This window comes from Silurus meridionalis, chromosome 4 (genome assembly GCF_014805685.1).
Source record: "Silurus meridionalis isolate SWU-2019-XX chromosome 4, ASM1480568v1, whole genome shotgun sequence".
NCBI lineage: Eukaryota > Metazoa > Chordata > Actinopteri > Siluriformes > Siluridae > Silurus > Silurus meridionalis.
This window is the reverse complement of record NC_060887.1, coordinates 17,102,286-17,126,177: the sequence shown is the minus strand read 5'-3', so window position 1 is coordinate 17,126,177 and position 23,892 is coordinate 17,102,286. Positions and strand designations below refer to the sequence as shown.

The following is a 23,892-nucleotide window of genomic DNA, read 5'->3' as shown; positions in this document are numbered from 1 at the left end:
CCAGAGCGACATACAAAAGTGCTTTGAGTCTCTAGCAATAAATAAATCTACACTGGTACGCAAGATTACAAACTTAATATAAATATAACTCTTGAATTCTACAAAGCAAACTTGGAAAGTGCTAATTTAAGTGTTTCAGGAAGAGATAGGTCTTCAACTGTGGCTTGAAGATAGTCAGGGTCTCCGCTGTACTGACATCTAGGGGAAGTTCATTCCACCACCTCGTTGCCAGAACAGAGAAGAGCCTTGAAGTATACTTACCTCTCATTCTGAGAGAAGGTGGCACCAGACGAGCAGTGCTGGAGGATTTCAGACAGCGTGGTGCAGTGCGAGATGTGATGAGATCTCTGAGGTAAGATGGCACTGGTCCAATTTTTGGCCTTGTAGGCAAGCATCAGTGTTTTGAATCTGATATGTTAAGCTACTGGAAGCCAGTTAAGGGAGCGCAGCAGTGGGGTGGTGTGGGAGAACTCGGGCAGATTGAACACAAGTCGTGCAGCTGCGTTTTGGATCATTTGCATGGATGAATATCCTTCAGAGGAAGACCTGCCAGCAGAGAATTGCAGTAGTCGAGCCTTGAAATGACAAGAGACTGAACAAGCACCTGGGCAGCCTGTGTGGACAGAAATTGTCGAATCCTTCAGATGTTGTAGAGAAGAAATAGACAGGAATGTGCCACATTAGCGACATGTGGGAAGAAGGACATTTGATTGTCCATAGTTACCCCAAGGTTACGAGCAGTGGCTGAGGGGGAGAGCAGAGAGTCATGAAAAGTTATTTAGAGATCTTGACCTGGAGATGAATCACCTGGTATGACCAGCAGTTCTGTTTTACTGGGCTTTTAATCTAACCATTAATTTCTAGTCAAGCTTAACAGTTTGCTATTGAACTGAAGCTTTGAAAACAAACGAGAAACACTTAAGTAGGAGTGAATGTGATCAGGTATACAGAGATCATGTGGCATAGTGTTGTAGCTTATGGGAGACATAAAACTGGAATAAAGATGACAAAATGTCTTTCTTTCTCTCTGCACATATACAATCTTCCAAACATCTGTCAAAACAACTGGGATTTCTAAGGGGTTCATAAAGAAAAATACAAATAAGTGGTGTCTGCTTCATTAACTAAAACTTTTTTGACATATAGTTTTTTTTCTAGTCTCAATGAATTCTTAAGGCAAGCCATTTATGCAAACAAAAAATGTGATATTTTTACAACAGGAAAAACAGGGGGTGAAGAACAGTGCGCATGCGCGGAACAAAATGCCTCCACAGCTACCTGCTATTGGAAGCGCACTTTTGAGTTCGTTTCAAAATCCAAGAGAGTGACCGGGGATGCTGCGGAGACTGTATTATTATTATGAACCACAAGGGGGCGGCCAGTCTTAGAGTCCTGCGATGCCTGAATGCGCTGGATGGCCTGAGCCGGACGGAGTCACAAACTCCAGCAGTTCTCCTCCGCACGCGCGCTGTGTGTCCGTGCTCCTCTGCTCCTCTGGTCCTCTGCACCTCGGACACCCGGGACATTGAACCACTCCTTGAAGTTTAAGGAGACCGAAACGGTGCACGGAGGGTCGTGATCTTTTAGATTTAGTTTAAGTTGCTATTATTATTATTATTTTTTTTTTTTGCATTTAAAAAAATATTATACATTTCTTGCATTTTATCGGTTCCATCCCTGCACCGCTTATGACGGAAACTCGCGGCGAGCTGACAGAGCGTGCCTGACCCACGCTCTCCTATTGCTGCAAAGCCGCTATAAAGGCGCACTGCGACGAAGACTTCTCTGTCTGTCTTTCTATCACCCCCTCCTCCTCCTTCGCTTCCTCCTCCTCCTCCTCCTTCCACCCTTCGTACCCTTCTGCCTGGCGCTGTTTACTTGCGGACTTATACTCCTAAGCCTCCTTGCATGGATGTAGGCTACCATGGCTACGTTTGTGTGCAGGGTGCAGTTTCTAGACGACACCGATCCGTTCAACAGCACCAATTTCCCTGAACCTACGCGACCGCCGCTCTTCACCTTCCGAGAGGACATACCGCTCATCAACCAGCTCGCCGGAGTGCACAGACTCCTCAAAGCGCCGCAAAAGGTAATCACACGCACAGCCAGACTGAGCATCTGTTTGCTCTCAGTTAGAATTAATCGCAGCCCTGCACATAATCTCCGAAGAAAAAGACTCAAAGGAAAGAAACAACAAGAAAAGAACATAAAAAGCATGTGGAGATCAAATGGGTAAAAAAAAAAAAAAAAAAAAACATCAACACTGCAGAAGTTGTGGATGGAGAGAATACTGCAGTGATGATGCAGTCCAAATCTCTGATACTCTGGATATCATTTTGAATTTATCCAAAATATATATATATATATATATATATATATATATATATATATATATATATATATATATATATATATATATTGTGTGTGTGTGTGTGTGTGTATTATAACGTGTTGCAATAGCTGCACTACATTAACCCTTTGATAGGACATGATCAAACATTTGATTTTGGGATTATTTACATATTTTGGATCCATCAAAACACAGGACAGTTTATTTTAGCGTGCTTTAATAATTGGTCCATATGCTCCATATGCATATTTCATGTCTCACAGTTCTAGGGTTTGAGGGTTTGAATTCCAGCTTCACCCTCTGTGCATGCAGTTTGCATGGTCTCCTCGTGGTTTGGGGGTTTCCTCCAGGTACACTTCCCCAGTCCATAGACAAGTTGTTAGGCTACTTAAGATTTCTATACTGTCTAAATTGTGTGTACGGTATTTGTGTGTGTGTGTGTGTGTGTGTGTGTGTGTGTGTGTGTGTGTGTGTGTGGTTGTGATCTGCAATGGGTCAGCACCCCCATTTAGGGTTTTCCGTGCTTTGCGTCCTGAGGATTGACTCTGGTCTACCCTGCAACTCCATGGAGAATAGGTGATATAGAAAATGGATTTGAGTTATGACCACACAACGGATTGTTGTTGAAGGCCGCCACTGTTCCTGCCCTTACCAAATAAATCATATGCCCATCATATGCCCAATTAAAGGTTGCTCTTGGGGACGTGCTAATGCATAGTAGGTTTGGACAAAGCAAAACAATAACATTCCATTGTTTTAGGTATTCTTGCAGCCTGTGCCACCTGGAATAAAAGTATCAAAACAGCCCCAAGGATTTAGCACTTACTAGAATACCTCCACTTTTATCCAAACCACTCTCTGACTGCAGCCCCATTCTAGACCATTTTCAGCACATAAACAAAGCATTATTCCGTGAGCTGGGTTTAGGAGTGGTGCTGTTGTGGCCATGTGGAATGCTCGGCAGCTGAGGGCCATGCTTGGGTGGTAGAAGCATGTGATGTCCATACACTCAGGAATCTCTGTCTGTCATTGACTCTGTTTATGCTGTCCAGTTTGTTAATCAGACAGACCTCACTGACTGATTGACATACACATAACTACAACTCAGCTGTTAAAAGTCATCATACAGGATTGTTTTGGTTTCTATGTATATATATTCAAAAAGATGCACATTGTTGCAATGGAAAGGTCTTGCTGTGAATTCGATACATGAAATGTATGAAACAGCCTTTCATGCAACTTGTATGTTCAACTACAAATAATGCTTAGCGTGGAATAATCTTTATAACATATCTATCTAACAGACACTCACAGTTGCTGTGGAATGGATTAGCATTCCTCTGCTGGTATACTCACCTGAGATATAGGGCAAAGCTATTTTCCAGCAGAAATGTAGCGCATCCAGTCATTCACCACTACAACGTTGGCAAGGTTCCAAATGAAACCTTTTTTTTTTGCAATCTTTTATTGCTTTGTATGTAAGACAGTTGGCATGGTCACACATATACCGTTTTCCAGCTGTGATATTATATGTCATGTCATAGCTTGTTCTCTTATTTCAATTTTTGGGAGTTTTTGTCTCTCAGAACTTCAAGGGCGGTTCAGTGAAAACTTCTGCCTCCTTGTTCTTTGATCAGATATGTTTCCTTGAGCAAAGAGTCAAATCAAATCACAGCCATGATGCAGGAATATAGTCTAGATGGCATGCCAGGTGCGATGGGTGTGCACACAAGTGTATTCACATATTGGGGAAATTCAGAGTGCCTGATTTTCCCACCTGCATATTCTGGGACAAAACCAGAGATTCCAGAGAAAACCCAAATGTATACATTGTGTTTGATAAAAACAGACAGGGTACAACTAGCATGGGTTGTATGCTTTATTTGACTGCACTGAAACCTGATAGAAAATTGTTAGACTTGGGAAATGTCCCCCCTGCAATGCTTTATTTTTCCCAGTATAACAGTATACACATTTCATATCCTTATACCACTTAGTGATCATCACCTGCCTCTAAGCAAAGCACACTGTTAACGACTCTCCAAATGGTTTTGAGAGGAAAGTCTAAAGTACAGTATATCACTAGAGGAATATTTGATTATAGGACTTTGCATGCTCCACATAGCTGATATGTTTATATTTTACACATGCATGCCAAGCACCTGTGTTCATTTATCTTCAGCCTCCAGAGCTGCCGAGAGAGAATGTTCAGCTCTGCTTGGGCCTCGTGTTCAGTTGAGGCGTTTGCAAAGGTTTCCAAAGCCAGTCATAGTCCCTGTCATCTTGGTTGGCTTTTGGCTTAAGAATTAAAGCATCATTGGCAGACTCATGGTGCCCTAGATGCTGTAGATTGACTTTATAGACTTTATAGACATATTTGCTGGAAAAGCATACCGGGCTACTATAGACTACTAGTTTGAGCTTTAATCTTGATTGTACCTCGATTGTACACTTGCCAGCTATAAATACAATGTTTCACCAAACCTGATTATACAGGATCCTTTTATCCTGTTACACAAAGACTGCATGACTCCATCTTAAGCCGCTTCTGTTCTTTCTGACCAAAATCAGGATCTGACTGAATTAGCTACCGAGTGGTCTCCTAATTCAACATTTCTTCTCCTAATTGCAAGAGATGAGAGGCTGGCAACGGCAAGGAATGCACCATCCCAAACCAAACATGGTAATAGGACAGAGTTTCGATCTTCTGCAATTCAGCACTCAGCACAGAGAGAATCACGCAGCTAACACAAAGCAGAACAGTGCAGGGGAAAAAGGTCTGCAGTGCCCAGACAGGCCGATGTGATGAGCTCACATGATAGCTAAGCGTTTAGCATCTGCTTGTCAGTGAACCAGTTGGCCCTGTCGATCTGAAAACAATCTATGCTTGGCATGTTTGTTTGATGTCTTTCTCTTGAGAGCGAATGGATCCCTGGCAGTTATTTTTAAGGTTCTATGTTTTCCATGACTCAGAAAGGTTGCTTAGAGCTTTAATTACGGTTGCATGAAAATGACCCCTGGCTTTTATTTTTTCTCACTTTTTGCCTAAGGTATAGCTATACATCCGTTTTAGCAGCCATTGTGTGTTTTTAGCAACCGAGTACTTCCTAAACAACGTGCACCAAAGAATACTTAGTAAACTGAGAGGCTCATGGTCAAAGTTAAGGTTCTCCCAGGTGGGGTTTTAAGAAATAGTCCACTCCTCAGATGACACTTTCAACTGTGTAGGTCCACTATATGCTAAAGCTTTATGGGTGTGTGAAAAGGAAAGGTGGAACAAAAGAATGGCTTCACTCAATGGTTCTATTCAAAGTGTGAAGACTCAAAGTGAAGGGCTTTCCGGTGCAGGTGATTTGCGTTAAAGAAGTGCTCAGACATTGTTTGTAAAGTGCTTGCACTGTTGCTTCGTAATGTTAATGTAAGGTGAGAGGAACAAACATAAACTCTAAGCTGCTTGAATGAGCTCATCCATATGTAACGTGGGCTGCGGAAATGTTTTGGTCAGTTAATGAACTAACAGGGTCTGAGAGCAACATTAATTGTCTTGTTAAACGGAACATGGCTTCAGAAGTGGCCCCCTTATTCAGCCCAACGTAATAGGATGATTGCTATAATCAGGATAATAATAATTGTCTTTTTCAGCATGGCATATTGTATTTTTCCACGTGTGAGATTTAACGCATTTGCACACACGTAGAATTGAATACAGCCTTTTCACTGAGGCTTTTTTTTTCTTTTCTTTTCAGGAAGCCTTTTCTGTCTGCACATGAATTTTGCCGAAATTACAGAGTGCAGTAATGAGAAGTTATGTTAAATGCTGTAAAATATAGGCTAGGCCTTCATGTCTGTGGCTGCAGTCTGGATTAGCCTTAGACATTGTTATGTAGAGTTGAGGTTTTGCAGCTCTGCGGCATATTTCTCTATGCTTTTCACCGCTGTCTGCAGAAAAACATCCATACTGAGAGCACTCAGGGCTTCATGCTCAGGCTTCGCCGTAACATGTCCCTTTGAGGGACGGAGGATTGCTAATGCAGTCTCTTCCACGCCACTTGTGCATTTTAATGATTGCTAATTGTGCACTTCATGTTGGATGGACACCAGAGGACCTATTATAGCAAGTGAACAAGAGACGAGCTTCTTTTGTGTTGATGTGCACGTTGAAATGGCTAGGTCTGCTTTTGACTAATTAGCGATGAGAAATAGACATCTGTTTAGCTCTGTTTTTGTCGTAGAGTCACGCATTGATATATTTCTGGAGCTGAAAAATAGCGCTAAGGATATTCGAAAGCATGGCTTCAGTGTGTACAGATGTTTGTTTCAAATTCAACAGCTGACCCTTAAAGAAAAAGAATCAGAGGCACTGTGCAGTGTTTAAGTAATGCGTCGACTTTGTACTGGACTGATAGAACAGATTTCTATACAATATGGAAAAAGTACACAAGTGTTTTAAAGTAAAAAGTAAAAGAAATTATACAGTATACTTTCAAGTGCATGCTGTGGTTTATTTTTGCCTTCATGTTTGCAAAAGCCCTGCTTGGAGATTAAATTGAGGATGAGATTGAGCATGTGGATTTGGAGGGTAATCTTGGTTCCCAGTGAGCTTTTTATTTTTAGTGTGTCCCAGCCTCAGGCTCTGCTCTGTGGTTGGAGCGAAAAGGCCAGGTCTGGTCCTCAGCTTCAGTCTCCTAGCCACAAGGTCAACAGGTCACAAACTGGGTGGGGACACATTATCGCCTCCATGAATTCAGGTACTCACATGAGCAGTTCCTACACTGATCTGTGTGTCAGGAATAAGGTGCAATAAGAGGTTTGTATGTTGCACAATTATTTTTGTCATAACCGAAAGCAAATCTACGAGATCACATGGAGGGGACATAAGGGTGACCTGCCTACCACTGGTCTACCAATGACTGGGTGTTTTGACCAGGAAGTTGTATATTCCCACAGGACTCGGCACTTGTGTTAATGGGAATTTTTTGATTTTACACACTGCACTTTCTTTTGTTTATTTTCAGATTAATATGTTAGCTTTTCCTTCTAACTCTTTCAAGACCATCTATGGCATTTTTCCAAATGCAAATATGTGTGAGGTGTCAACGTGAACAGTGGCAAATGTTTTCTGATTAAATCATTTATCATTTAAAGTGGTTAAATCGAACTGGACAAATCTTTCACAATCTGTTTTTTTTTTTTACGGGATTCAGATAAACACCAGCCAATGTAAGCAAGGTACGAGTTGAACAAACAAAAGTCGCATAGTTGTTTCACATATAATGCAGATCCTCTAGTCAAGAAGCATCTGTTTGAGACTGTGCCAATTGCTTTTAACTGACCCTACTCTTCTAACACTGTTTTGACCTACCCCAATGTTCTGACACTGTCCTGACTGATCAAGCAGAGCTAAACCTCAGTTGTAGCAGCAGTGTGAAACTCCATGACTGACTTACAGACTGATGCTTATCAGTTTTCCTTGTTCATTCCGGGCCTGTCCGGTAATCTAAACTACCTGCGTTGGGTTTCCACCACTGAAATATTTGGGTCAGTCTGCGACCAATGGAGCACAGCTGGACTCTCCAGGAAGAAAAAAAAAGAAAAAAAAAAAGATTAGGTGGCTGGGTTTTTTTCCCTACTAAATTACTTTGCCAAGTCATGAGGAAGCAGCCAGTTTTTTTGGACTCTTAAAGTTGTAAATACAAGCATGGGTGTCTTGGCAGGAGCAGAAAGTGCAACACTTCAGTCTAAGGACGTAATGTAAGGGCTTCTTAAGCTGAGTAGCACATACATTAGCATTCGGCTATGTGTCAACTATTAACAGAAACTTAATAGTCCTGTTGTTTAATTTAATGTCAGTCCAGATTTCTCCAAAAGGCTGTTGTTGATTTTTTTTGCAAATGATATTTATTACAGCAAGCACTTAGGTGTCAAATACAGAAATGGTTTCAAGTTTACGGAGACTGCTGAACTGAGAGATGGGGTGAAAGAGATCACCATTTGTGTCTCTCTTTTTGTTCTTGAATGCTCATTTTCATGCCACACCCATTCCCTACCTCTTTCAGGCATGCCCGTTCATGGGCGTTTAAATATAGTTTCTTTGGCTTACACGTTTGGATTTCCTGTCGTTTTAGGGATCAGTACTGTAATTTGGTCCTTCTTCCGGTCAATGCTTTTGCCCCTCTGTCCTGCGCTTTGTACATTTGTAAACTGTGACGTCTCGGACAGCTGCTGAATGGGAGCTGCAATGTGCTGATAAGGGATACTGTCTCTCCTTCTGCCTCTTCTGTCTATTTCACAGGAAGACTGTCAGATGTGATACAGAGTGATGTCAGAGTCTCAGCACTACCTTGTTCTCACAGCTAGACCTTAGGGATCAAAGCTGTTTAATAGCTTTACCAGTTAGCATCCTCTCGCCTTCTCCGCTTTAATTAAGTTACTATAATTAGTGAAGCAGGATGCTGAACCACATCAGAGCAGCAGAAAGGCAGCTGAGGATAAGGTTTATGTGACATTTGTTCGCTTTCATGCCTTTTCCTTTCTAGAATATTCTTCATTCAAATAAGAAAGTGACACCCAATTAATTTTCACTCGGTATGCATTCTTTATATCCAAAAAAAATATCCAAAGATTAAAATTGTTGCCAGGAAATAGAAAATTGCTTTTCTGTGAGTTATTACTATGGAAATGATATTAGCATATTAAAGCAAGGACATGAATATGAACCTGTTTTTTGAAATACACTACAACTGAGTTTATAGAGAAGTTATTAATACCTTCTTACAATTCAGGTCTGTTCTCTGATATATATTTAATAACATAAGTTTACAACTTTTTTTTTTTTTTTTTTTTTTTACAAATGTATGCTCTTTTATAACAGGATGAACTTCAAACTTTCCTGTTTGAAATTGATTATTATAGTAAACTTTAATACATAAAGAAATGTAAATTTAAAATGCAATTTCCATCCCCCTCTGTTTTGATGTTGATTTGACCAGGAGAGACAAGGTTTTGGCTAACACTCTGAGAAACCTGGCTGTTAATCCTATTACTTACGAAGCTCACATTCTGTTCATCAAGTCGTTTTACATTAGTGCCTTTTAGACAGACACGGACTATTAGACTCTTACTGATAGTTTAGATAGTTTTGGGAAAACCGATCCTGCTCTAACAATTTTTGAGGTATGAGAGAAGTGCCTTTTTTATTACCTAATATCGAGACATTCCATTGTTTGAGTAAAGGGTCTCTGGAAAGTCAATTGGACTGTAGAAAAGATTGTAATTTTGTAAAATCAGTGTTTTTAAACATGACACATCAGAATTAAAGGGTGATCATAGGTCAGGAACTGGGCCGCTGAGATATGACCTCTGAGGTATTCTAGACATGTTAGCTTAAATAAACTCCACATATTACCAGCACATTGAGGATATTCATACCCGTGCCAGGGGCTGGGATTTGCTTGGACAACCAGCAGACTTGTTCAGCCCAGGGGAGGTTAAGACTTGAACTGTGCATGTGCATTTGTGTGTGCAGGCGCGTGTGTGTGTGTGTGTGTGTGTGTGTGTGTGTGTGTGTGTGTGTGTGTGTGTGTGTGTGTGTGTATAATTAGCATGTTTAAAATTGGGGCTGACCTGGCTGACTTGTTGATTGACAGATCACACTGCACTCTAACACATGCCCCCTGGGAGGTTTCAAATCCTATCACTGGGCTGTAATTGAGTGTCAACAAACAGGCCTGCCTCCAGCAGGGGCCCGGGAGAGTTTAAGAACAGACCACAAGAGAGTAAACCTAGTTTGATGTCTCACAACACTCCAATCACAGGTGATAAATCATTTCATTTGTACATTAGGTTTAGATAGTTATAGGGAGCGCTTTGTAACCTGTGAAGTGATGACAGCTTAGCTACTGGGATAACTAAAGTGAGCTAAGGGAGGTCAGTAAAACAACTGCCAGAGATAAATTTTCTGTAAAAAAAAATTACGCACCCAATATTATGTTCAACAAATTGATTAAAGTTATATAGTCTGAAATTAGAAATAGATATAGAGGGATCGATACTTTTTATTTTAAACAAACAATTAAAACCCAATGTAACAAATGAAACAATATGACCGATCCTCAGGACCAGATGAAATAGAACTGTGCTTGCTTGAATAGGGCAAGTGGTGAATTCGCTACAGGACAGAGCTTGAGATTTCAAACAGTTTTAGGAGCATGTGACTGGTGATTCGGGAGTTCCTAGAGATTCGAACGTTCGTGACACAAGACAACATGCATCTTGTTCAATCACTGACAGCATACAATTCAGATGAAATATGATCTTGACCATAAAAGCGCTCGACTTATAGAGCGAATGTCACAACATGCTAGTTTTTATGACATTGTTTTGTCATGAAAATGTTTTTCTTATAAAACAGTTACATTAATTACATGCTTCTAACTAAAACAGCTGAGAAGGAGCTACAGAGGGTTTTGCATATCTACTACTGTAATATAATTCTTTTGCTTCTTCAAAGGCACATATTTGACTAAGATCCTGTACAGAAAATGACTCGTGGAAAAACCTTATGGAATGCATGTGCATTTTTTCCTTCCTGCAGCTCGATGACTGTGCTCTGCAGCTATCTCATAATGGAAGCTACCTGGATCTGGATTCTACTCTGGCAGAGCAGAAAGATGAGCTGGAGGGCTTCCAGGAGGATGGAGGGTAAGCACCGGGGTCCTGTTTTGTTTTAACCAAGTTATCTATAGCATATCCTATAATGTGTAACATATGTTTGAAAAAGCGTTTCGCAATATTTTACATTCTTATTTAAGGTTTCGATTCTCTTTTTGGGATTGGGTAATCATAAGCCAGCAAAGTGTTTCCAGAAGTGTGCAGTTTATTTTATAATGAAGTGTACTGAAGTGTTGAATAATTCATTAGGCTAAACACCAGAGTTTAAAGCACCATGTGTTAATGCACGCAAAGCCTTCATATTATCAGTACGGCCTGTAAGGAGTTCCAAACTGTTCAATAACATTCTTAACATCCCAGCATTGTATCAACTATTCATGAAAAAAGTTTCCCTGGAAGACACCCATCAAAAACTGCAGTTTGGTTTTACACGTTATTACATTGGGTTTAATATTACAGTAGATATTAAGCATGAGGTATTTGAATTCTCTGCTCTGTAATAAATCACTCAAGAGTTTCGGTCTGATCTGTGAGCCATTACAGTATGGTAATCAGACCTCTGATTGTATGTGAAGGCTCAGAGGTATACATGGACCCTGGGGCAGGGGTCATGACAATGTGATCATTGTTTTTCAGCAAGATTTTCAAATCCCCAGCCACAAGGATCTGTATTCATTTCCTGCTCGCTGTACCTCACTGGCTAATTCGATTCCATTAGGAATGATCAAGATTTTTACCGATAGCCAACCTGCTTCACTTCAAGTGACTGAAAGTCCTTAACATTTCTGTAACGTGCATGACAGGGTAAGGACGACATAAATACTTTTTACACAGGTAAAATTAATTTTACCTGTGTACTGCTACAGTATCTTTTTTTTATTATTATTTGCTCATGCCATTACTCTTATTCACAATATAATAAACATCAGTTCAGCAAACCTAGTGTTGTTTGACCTCATAGTATGGTAAAGTTTGGTTCAGCTCAAAGGTTAATTTTCATGTTATCTCAGGTTGCTGTAGCTTCCAGATCTTGGGATCTAGATCTAAAAATCTTTTTGAAACTGATATACAAAAAAATAGGATTGAATTAAATCACCCGAAGGCTTAAAGTTAAACTTTTGTTGCTTACTTGATGTAAGTGGTCCTGCTATAACCATAAGAAGTAATCTTCAGTTTAGTGCGCATACCTGCCTTGTGGCTTATATCAAGCCCAACTGCTAAAACACTCTTGTCCAGTGCTCTCGAGACATTATGAAATCTTTCTGCAAAGGCTATCAGAAAGTCCTAACAATCTCAAGTCACTTTCATGTCATTCTGCAGACTTTGCATAGAAGTCTTTCTTCCCCTGGCACGATCAGTAAGAGTTAAGGTGATGTCAAGCACACACAATAAGTGGCACTATTTGACATCACGTAATCAATAATCTCCCAGAGAGAATGCTTATTTTAAACCCTAATTGTGGTTTTAAATGGCTATTTGACATGTTAAGTAACCACAGAATTAGATATTTTTATGTATAGTTAACAGGACTATATTAGCAGCGGCCAGAAAAATAAATCTGGAACATAAAGTCATTACCATACAGTATATAAAGTGAAAATGCAGTATTTGGCCCGTTTTATTAGATGCTCCCAGTTATCTTTTCTAACCGCTGAGTTGACACAGCCCCCAGGATCCGTTCACTACTGTTGATGTCAGACTCGCTGTTGGCAAGTGAGCCTGTTATTCAACAAGACCACAGGTATTCGTCAATATATTTATGTAAACGTGGAGGCTGGCCCTGTCCTTTGCCATTGTGTTTTTACTGGACCAGGCTCAATGTCAGTTTGTCGATTGGAAACCAAAGGCAGAGAGAGAAAGTAAATGGAAGTAAATGAAGTCTGGAGAAGAGGCAGAATTCAGCCACCTCTCTGCACTTTTAGAAGAGGCAAGGCAGTGCCAACTTCTTTCTCTCTCTCTCTCTCTTTTGCTCTCTCTCTCTCTCTCTCTCTCTCTCTCTCTCTCTCTCTCTCTACCACTTGCTCTTTCTGTATCCTTCTAGACCCATGCAGAGTGTCTGAGTGGGCTGTAGAGAGGAGTGGAGGACTACATTACTGTTAATAACAGGGTAATTCAGCACACAGTGCTTTTATGGCCTGGATAAGCTCACGTTTACAGCCCCCACCATTTACCGCTGTTGTGTTCTATGATTACGGAGTCTAAAATATGGATGAACTACACAGTTAAATCAGACCACTTTGACCTTTTTTTTGTCTTCCAGTTTTGTTTCTGAGTTTATAAAAGTGGTAAATAAAACCATTTCTGCTTTTATTTAATAAGGACAATGAAGACTTTTCATGCATTTTTCATAAATCCCAAGATCAAGCTGTTGAGGGCTCTTTTTTAAATGAGGATCGTGGGTAACAGATACAGATCACAGGTTACATTCCACAGGCGTCTCAGTCATATGTAGTCATTTTGGGACCCGATTAAGGAAAAATCCTCTGACGCCTCGTTCTGCAAGGTGAATATAACCATGTCGTCCTGGGTTAGCGGCTATAATCACTACCACACCACAGCACCATGGAGGAGATCCATCAGCAACTGTGACTAGGGGCCCCATCTCCACTACAGCGTCGTTGTTAAAGTTGACCCTAGTATTGGCGAGGCTTCAGCGCATTCCAGAGAATCACTTTGTCTCCTTGTCTCCTGAGATAAAACTCTGGAAATTAATGAATAATATCAAAATCTCTCTATTCCTCTTTCTTTCCTTTTTTTTTCACTTTCCCTCTCAAATCACTGCTATTTTTTCCTGGCTGGTTTGCCAGAGTAGCTGAAGTCGGGATCGGTTAGCGTCTGGCCCTCGAGAGACGCCTAGTTTATTTAATAGGAAAGCTTTGAATATTTGTGTGGATTACATGGATAAATGGTAGAACGGTGCTCAGAGCTCAGCTTGGTCAATGGATTCGTCCCTTATTGCTGTAGTAAATGACAGGCAAAGGTGCAATGCCTGGAAGAGTGGAAACAGTGAGATATTTGCATATATCCATGCGGTTACTGTGATCTGTTTTCAGAGACCTTGGGGCCTGGGGATTGATTGTTGATGAAATGGAAACTAGCAAACAAGGAGAGTTCTAACAATTAAAAAGAAAAATTGTTGTTATTATAATTATTCAATACATCATTACCACACACCCTTGCCAAAATTAAGAATTATTCCCTTCCAGCTAAGCCCAAATCTTGATAATTAGAGATGAACTGATACTGTGTACTGCGCATGGCGTCAGTACTAAAATGGTGCCACTTTAGCAGGAAGAAATACATGACAAAGTTGATTATGTGTGACAGTACCCAGTTCCCCCAAACAAAGTAAAGTTAAACATCTCAACAGCTTATCTGGAGGGGAAAGTGTAGTGTGCAATGTGATGCTTATTCTACCATGTAATGATGTTCATGCTGTGGTTGAGAAACTCAGCCCAGAACAGTTTCACTCTTATATGGCCTGATTGTCAGTATTGGCTTGTTATTCCTGTTGGCACTGATGCCTCAAGATTATTATCAATTGTTCACATAGAGTTAGTGGACTATATGTGATTGGATTAGTGTCACCATGTGAACAAGACATTTGCATTAAAATGATCTGGTAATTTAACTTGCTGCTTTATATATAAGCACATTTACATCATAAAACACAGAATTCACTTAAGCTTTTCTGTTCATGAATGCTATGACAGAAGTAGTGTTAACTCTGCGTAAGCAAGCATCGGCTTCTCCACACTGCTTGATTAACCACATAATGTAGAAAAATAAAATGTCAGCTTTTTGGCCTGCAAAAAGCTGAATAATGGTCATTTTGGTCTGCCACTGATTAGCCTGGAGCAGGCAACATGAGTTGAGCACAGACTGCTAAACATTGAAGTGAACTAGTTTAGGTGTTTTTGAGCCATCAAGACAAATACGTCAGCTGTGGATTAGGAGGCAATGGTTGGTTTTGTATACACTCCAATTCAACAAGCTATTTGAGTAAGCAATCTTATCTCTTTCTTTCCTTAGTTCATGTTTTTTCTTCCTCCATCAATACGGCTTCATAGGTGAAGAATATCTATTAACGGGCAAATAATACTGGGGGGGTGCAGGGCAAAGAGGCTGTCTGCCAAGTCTCCACACAGACCAGTAGAGACCACATGGGTCCTGAATTAAGCCAGAGAGGTTTATGATTATAAATAAAAAGTAGCGTAGTCATACTTCTTGCATGGGCAAAAAGCTGCTGCTTGCCTCAGCTCTTTCCTCACCGCGCATTTTTTTTTCTGGCATAACGGCCCATACAGGAGCAAAGCTTGGCACCATCAGCCATGTAATGATAGACCTATATGATCTTCAAGTTCATACAGTTACCGTAATGCCTGTTTGTGTCTAATCTGGCATTCTTTCTCGATAGAACTTGATAAAAAAAAGTACTCAACATCTTTCGGTTCTTTCTGTGCTTTGAGTGGGCAGTATCTTTGGAAGATAACGATATGCAGGACTGATCTTGTCCTCCTCACAACAATGCACTTTTTCCTCTTCACCATAAACAGATTTCAGCTAGGAAGGGTGTTTGGGTTGCACAGAACAGAATAAGTGTGCCTGGGTTATTCGACTCGCACAAGCATGTGCTAAAGAATGGAAAAATCCTGAGTCATCTGGCTAAGGAAAGGCAATTCAGTCCAACCAAACCACAAGCAGAAGAAGGCTGCAGATGATACACTGTTTATCACACTTTGCTAACCATTTCCATCATACATTGGGATTGTTTTGGAAGTATATCCCAAATATCATGCAACTGCTGTTCATGCAATTCAAGGACAAAATGGAGCTGGTTTTGGATAACTGTGCAGTAAATGATGGCTTTATTTAAACCCTTCAGTTACCTCTATACCTTCATCTTGCTTAATAGTCATAGCTCATATTCAGTTCAGTTCTTGCTCTAAACATTCATTTATAATAATGTTTTCCTTTGGGTGTCTCATGCATATTGTAAAACCCCATTGTTTAATTTGATAATGGCTGTGTGAGGCAGCAAGGACCCAGGTTTTGGTTAGTAGCTGGGATAATGTTGCAAGCATGGGGAAGCACAAAGTTCATTACCATTTAGATCCAGTTACTGATTAGCTGCAACAGCACAGGGATTAAATTGCACCTGGTGCCATGTTGCTTTAGGAAACGCTACACTTATACCCTGCCTGTGAGGCCTGTGCATGTAGATTTATACAGGCTTGGGTCCTGTTTTCCGGTCTGTAATTTAAGCAGATTTCCTTCCTGTTTGGTAGGTGTATATGTAGCATCTTATGATAGTGTTTGTGTGTATAAGGATGTAACATAATGATGAGACTAGTTCTGGATTTTTTCAAATTGAGCAATGCCACCTCTGGCAGGCTGCCAAGCAGACCATCAAACATCTTTCATGGTATGCAACCTGTACAATACAGCAGATTTATGAAGCCCCAGTGGTATTATCTGTGAAACTTCAGTGGCAAGGTTGAATGTACGTTAGAGTAATGATTCAAGGCATCCTGTTCCGTTTTTGCCAATATCCCATTCCATTTCCATGTTAACTGATTGCATTTGTTTGTGTTGCCAAAATGTTTTTAATGAACTAATGTCATTCGAGGTCAGTGTGGTGCAGTAATGCCCACAGCAATAATGATTTCCATATTGAATTCAATTCATTATAACCCCAATGTGGAACTGGGTAGAGTGTGCATCACATGCGAGTACATTTTAACTCCGTGTCATATCCTTGTCAGCTAATATATTTGTTTTTTTAACTATAAATAAAATTGAGTCTATAGTGATGCACAGTTCCTATATTTTAGTTTTCTTTAGTGTCAAAGCTTTCTTCAGTATTCTCAGTCTGCATGGCTTCCCTCTGAGCCTCCTTTAGCAGCAATAAAGAAGCCATAGGAAATCGGCAGGGTCCAGGCTGTCACAAGGTCATGAATTTGACACTCAAGCCCACACATGGGTACATTCCCCCCAAGGCACGTAACTCAGCAAGACCTGACCCTCATATAAGACCAGTCGTAACAAAAGGAATCAGATATCCCGAACTGGAGAGAGGTGTTATTGTATTTTGACTTCCAAAGAATGGCTTGATTGCAATGTTTGTTTTATCGGTTAGTTTCTAATTATTTATCATCCAGGAGCTACCTAAAATTGCAGACGAATGATACAAATGAGATAGATGCAAACGAAAGGTAATAAAGCAAATACAATATGTATCTTAAAACAAATACTTCGGTGATACAAACACTTATGATGGATCAAACATGAAAAGCGTGTTAGAAACAGGGTGGGAGGCTGAAGATGGCTGTGTAGCAGTCTGGGGAAAATATAGTATACATAAAATATATAATAAAATATATATGTTTCATTTATTGTTCATTTTTCTAGAATATTTTGAACAAAAAAAATCCTTTGTTTTGTACTTATACAACTATACATTTCTTCCTTCTTTCCAGACGAGGCAAAAAGCACAGTATAATCCTACGAACACAACTCTCCGTAAGGGTCCATGCCTGCATAGGTGAGTAACATGATGCTCTGTTTGCTACAGTAATGGATGTGCCAGGTCATAAGTGTCTTAACACTTGCAGTCATAAGATTAAGCCACTGAATTGAAAAAGTGGCTAAGCCATTTGATTAAACTGCTCTGTTTAAATATATTGCAGTATGGTATGTGTGAATTATACTGGGGCACGTTGTGGTTGCAAGAATTCTCATATGTTCTGATTCATTGGCGGGTTTCATATGAGAATTTGTGGCATAGGTGGCATGGCTAGTTTAATTGTCCATTTTTCTAGTTTATAGTCTTATAACAAGGTAATTATTTTTAAGAATTACATGTACACACATGCACACACACACCCACACAAACTCTCACACACACACACACGCACACACACACACACACACACACACACTCACACACTCATACACATACGCACATGCTCACGTGCACAAGGGCACGTAAGCACACACACACACACACACACACACACACACACACACTGCACGCATGCACACGCACACAAACTCTCACACACACAAATGCACACACTCACTTGTGGCCACCATATGCCAATCATATTGGGTTTTATAGCCTAAATGCATTCTAAATGCATTGCCATTTATAAACATATTTATAAATCATCTGTAATTGAGACTGTGCAGAATGTGGTTAAGGCTGTTTAATAGTTTACTCTAATGTTAGGCTGTATGGATCTGTTTAGCTTCTTCCATCTGGTTGAACACTTGTAAGCCAGCTATAGATGATCCTAACAGAAGCAGGAAAGGAGTAGTGTGCGAATTTAGATTTTTACCTGCTTTCTTGTCTTTGGGCTGTTATAGCTACTGAACATGTTTTGATCATGTCACTGGTTCAGCACTGATTGTTATGAGCCTGGCTAGTAGTAGTACTATATCTCATAAATCTGGTCAACCCCCCACTGTTCCTACATAGCTATGATGGAACATATGGGGCATGTTAGCTGCCCCGCTGAAAGGTCAAACCAGCCTGCATTTCATTTGCAGACCACCTGAAGGGCCTGCATAGGCCTGACTACGATCCCCCCTGCAGTGGCATAATGGTTCATACCTTTAAATGCCTGTCAGTGACTTTAAAATATTGTTGAGTAGTTCTATTGCTGTTTCCTGCTTATTATTATTCTCATATACAGTAGTTAGGATATATTTGCTTCTAATATGGTATGCTAATATGCTATATTTTGTTTTTGGTACCAAAAGAATTTTATATTTAGCTGGTTATCTCCAGTGTATGAGGATGGACACTGTTATACCCGTCTCCATCTTGGAAGAGTCCTGTAATTATTTAGTCTGGATTCGGCTGTTGTCTGTGTACAGGATCTTGTAGCCAGTGTTTAAGACAGATGTCGGCCTGTAGGCAGTGGCACGTTCCCAGCGGCATGGTGCAGACCAGCCAAGCACACGTGGCTCACACAGTCTCTGTTCGCCATAGTGCCGAGGGGAAAATCTAAACCGTAGTCTGCGAAACCCATTAAGTTCGAGAGCTGTCCGATTTTAATTTGTACTTGTGCAAACGTGTTATTTAAGGGCACAGACGAGAGAAATCGTCCGGAGATTGAAGCTGAGTTATCTCTTTCAGTCATTCCTCCGCTGATTCTTTTTACTGATTCTGCATGCAAAAACCACCTGTGGAAACTTTTGGAAAGTCTAAAACTATTTGCCTGAGATTTTTTTTCCTGTCCAGTAGCGAAGGCTGTCTGAGCTGTTGGCAAGGCCTGAGAATCAGACTGGAGAAGTGCTATGAACCAGGCCTGCATAGGCACCTGCCCCAGTTTCCGTTACAGTTTTTCTGCTCTTCTGCTCTAAGCCAGTTTGCTGATGAAAGATGGCTAGAGCTTAATGCTGTTTTTTTTCTTGGGACTTGCACTTTTTTATACTGCTGTCTTTAAAAAATCCTGCTTATTCTTTTCAATGTCTGAACAGGTGTGGATAAATGTAGCTAGCTCTCATGTTTTAGTTGTCCACAGTTGTCTAGGCTACTGCAGCTTATGTATATAAAATAATAATGTATAAGGAAGCAGCATCGGTTTGCTTTGTTACATCACCAGGAAGTGCATCATGAATAAAAACAGTCTGTATAATATCAAATGGAAATTGAATTTTTTTTTTTACAAGTCAGTAAGAGAAGGGCATTTGTTTTGTTTTTTTTCGTTGTCTACAGGTCAAATTCAACGATAAGCCTGGACACAAAATTAGCTTATCCTATGTGCACTGCCTAATGTTTTGCCTGTCTCAGCAATCTCATTTTACTACCCGCTTATCTGTACCTGTAGAATGCAAATTGACTCTAAATGTAATGGACATGTTGCTTTAGTTAGTGTTTGGTTCATCTTCCTCCCCCTTCTGTCCCTGGGACCTGTTCACATCTTGTCACCATTCCTGGTAGCAATGATAGGATCACTATTTTTGACTAGATGCATGCCTGTATGTCTTTGGAGATTTGTCTGCAGGAAAAGGGTGGTCCCTGTCTGGATAAAGGGAGTTTTCTCTAGTAGTCTGAGGCTTATTGTTTCTGATGAGAAGAACAAGACAGCTGGGGGTATGTTTAAAAAGATGATGAACTTTTGACTAAGACGACACCCATCTGTCACTCTTTACTAGTGTGTGTGTGTGTGTGTGTGTGTGTCTGTACAGACAGTGTAAAATATACAGCCATTCAGTGTATGGTGACTGTTGGACCCTCTATGTAAACTATTTTCCCCTGCTGCATGTCACACGGTTTCTTGGACGTGATGAAAGGAATGCATGTGCAGGTATTATGGTATTCGTAGTCATGCCATAATGCTGCGTGTGCCTCCAGCATTATAACTCAGGGCATGAAAGTGGAATGTCAGCAGGTCAGGGCAGGGTGAGACTGATGACACACAGTGATGTGAACTATTTTTCGGCACTCATGAATACTTTCTAGCTCTCCAATGCCTATAATTTAGTTGTGCTGCACGACTGTATCTATTGACTGTTCCGCTATTTAATTGTTTTTTTTGAAGAGAAAGCAGTTTCAGGAAGCTGTCCTGCATCCTCCAGATCCCAGCTGATCAAGTGGTTTAGGGGTTGATGTGTTGAAGTTCTGTTTATTTCAGGGAATGGTAAACATGGCTCAGCCTTTCGTGCGTAATCTCTGTCATTTTAATAGCTTGTGGGGAACCTCAAGGGAGTGAAGCAGTGCAGTCTGGGAGAACAGTAATGTACACAACACTTTATTGTTTTTTACTGCAAGTGAAAGTCACCAATCATCATCAGATGGCTAATTCTTATAGCCCACAGGCCTTCACACTGCCTCAGGAGGTGAACTGTTACTCTCTCTGTCAGCTCTCTCTGCCCTAATTCTTCCACTGTAAACAAATACAAACATACACACACTTTTTTTTTTAATGCAATGAAATGTAAATCATCGCAGTCATTTGTTTAATGTTAGGTGCATGGAATCAGCTTTGACATGCACTATTTCTGTAATGTCCAAATTACAAAGCCTGACTTTTCCAACCTTATGTGGTTCTTCCATAAATTGTTACCAAGTTGGAGTAACACAATGGTATATGATGTATTTGGATGTAGTAACATTAGATTTTCCCTTCACTTGATCCAACTTGTTCCAGCACAACAGTGTGACCGTACACAAAACCAGCTCCAAGAAGATGTGGACCTTTGGCATGAAACGGAACATTGACTGCACCCCAGGTCTTCTCAACCTACAGTACATCAGTACATGGCTTTACTAATGCCTTATTGATGAATGAGCAAAAATCTACAAACATCTTACAAGAAGAGTTGATGTTATGGTAACAGCAAATGAGGACAAAATGTGGAATGGAATGTGCAAAAAGGACATACAAATCTTATGGTCAGGTGTCCACAAACCTTAATCCATATAGTGTATGCCTGCATTTTCCACTGTACACTGTATTTAACTTTTTTTAAAGTGTACAGTCAAACAACAGTTACAGTAGCACATTCTTTTTGTAGTAGAATTTTGAAGGAGTATATTGTTTTAGAAAAAGACCACACCAAACAACATGGTAATTAAACAAAGGCACCTAAAACTTTATGAACTACTCACTCAGATCTTAATGTGACTGTAAATGAGTTCTTCATTAAAAACACACACTCTTGGAGGGTAGACGCCTATAGATCAAGGGCTTGCTAACATTGTTACTATTAAGTGAGAAATATTTATGTATATTTTTAATTATAAGTTTTATATATAAAATAGTCATTTCTAACATTTCTTAATTCACTAAATACTTAAATAATATAAAGTTTTTGTTATTCATTTATGTTCATGGAGGAAAAAAAATGAATATGTAACAAGAATATTTTATTAAAAATGTTAAAATGTCCTTTAAAAAACACTAAATCAATGTAGATTTCCAGCACTGTTTTTCCTTTTTTGTCTCACTGCACGTAATAAAACAAAGCTGCTATATCACATCTGTGCTTCTGCAAGAAACTTCCACAACAGGTAATCTGCATTTTAAACATTCAAGGAATCTTCTGAAGTTTCCATTTGTTGTGATTAGCAGCAAAAAGCTCACAGTCTGCTGCACTATTTCCACTTTATCTCATTGGAAATTCACTGCTGAGACTGATGGTGCTGGGGTGAGACAGTAAGTGCACAGCGCTAGTCTTAATAATGCATTATAAGCACTTTAAGCCTGTTTCTTTCTCAGCGTTTTTTATTGATACGGTTCGTGAGAATGCTGAGCTTTGTTTACTTTCCTCATCACAAAGCCTGTGATCATCCAAATAACCAAATATAACCAGCACTTCCACACTGCTGTGGTTTAACGGTCCAAGTGTTGAACATCACAGATGAGGCGGCATAGAAACGTTTATTTTAGGGCATGGTAAACATGGCTGATGAGCCACGCAGCCTTTCGTGAGTAATCTCTGTCATTTAGCACGCTTGTGGGGAACCTCAACACACTGACGCAGCGAGATCTGGCTGGAACAGTAATGTACACAACACAGCTTATGGTTTCTTTACTGCTAGTGGAAAGCACCAATCATCATTGGATGGCTAATTCTCAGAGCCCACAGGCCTCCATGCTGCCTCAGGAGGAGGTAAACTGTGGCACCATAATGATAGACATTCGCTCATGTGAACATTTGGCTGTGGACCGGATCCTCCGTGTGTGCAGGGAGAAATGACTTTTGTGGCTCCCGTGAGAGTGAAAGTGTTTACCGGATGAGCTAATGGTTTTCTGAGGTCCACTGTGCCAGCGCAGCTCTTGACGCTGTGGTTTGTTATAATCAGGGCATGATGCCTAAGTTGCATACATGTCAAAACAGGGCCAGACCTGTGATTTATCTGGATAAGGGAAACGCTTGGTGCCATTAAACACAGACACCATTCATTTCTCCTGACCTCTTCTGTGATACAGGTAGACACTGTATTTCATAGGCTGTTAATAGAAATGAGGCAGTCAGCTAAGAATGAACAAGACTATAAATACATCTGTTTTATTTGTAAAATAAAATGTTTTAAAATTGTTGATAGTTAACTAATTGTGTTTTTTGCCCTAATATATAGCCAAATTGTTTTAACTTTTCGAATAATTAGAGCATTTAAGGCATAAATTCTGTGAATTGACACCTTTCTAATGAACTAACCTTCTCGACTTTACTTACTTTACCTACTGGCTAAAATATAATCGGTATGTGCAGCACAACAAGCATTTAGAAAATCATGTTTCACGTTTTCCAATCTGGCTCACAATTCACAAAATCTGACACAGTCTAACTTTATGTGATCTGGATAGTTGTGCATATCCTGTATAGGAAGGTACAGGGTATTCATGCTTACATGTGGTAACACATGGGTAAGACTACGGTAACCTACATAACAGTTTATTATAGCATGTTTTCTCTGCTCTAACACACCTGATTCAACTAATTATCTAACTAATAATGATATAAGTGTTCAAGAGCAGGGAAAATCACTAATCGCGCGCAGGGGGTACTCCCAGACCAGGCTTAGGAACCTTTGTCTCATGGGAATGTTGTCTTTTTTAATGAGCTGTTATTGGAAAAGTGCTCTGGGACACTTCCACTGGACCTGCCGGGATTTAGAAACACGTTTGAATGGTGATTTATATGTTCTTTAACATCTTACACAGCTGACTTAGTCGTTTTTTGGCATTGTGGCTGACAACTTGAAACAGTGTTTCCCTAAAGAAGCATGTGTATACGTGGGACTTTTGGAGTTGTAAATTCTACATAGTTCCTTGGACCATTCCAAGCTGTAAACAATATTACAGCTGAAAAAAAAAGACACAAGGACATCTGTACTTAAATTAAGCATGATTGCA

The 23,892-nt window shown here is 40.1% G+C and overlaps 1 protein-coding gene across 5 annotated transcripts in view; it reads left to right on the top strand.

Moving 5' to 3' along the window:
• The first annotated feature begins 1,317 nt into the window (after positions 1-1,317).
• Positions 1,318-23,892, top strand: part of fhod3b (formin homology 2 domain containing 3b) — a 108,662-nt gene continuing 86,087 nt past the window's right edge. The window contains exons 1-3 of one of the 5 annotated variants that reach the window (XM_046846778.1): positions 1,318-2,089; positions 10,944-11,050; positions 17,500-17,564. In XM_046846778.1, coding sequence (XP_046702734.1) covers positions 1,925-2,089; positions 10,944-11,050; positions 17,500-17,564 — 337 coding nt within the window. In that variant the 5' untranslated portion in view covers positions 1,318-1,924. The remainder of the gene's footprint in view (positions 2,090-10,943; positions 11,051-17,499; positions 17,565-23,892) is intronic. The other 4 variants (XM_046846780.1, XM_046846779.1, XM_046846781.1 and 1 more) reach the window with 4 other exon arrangements.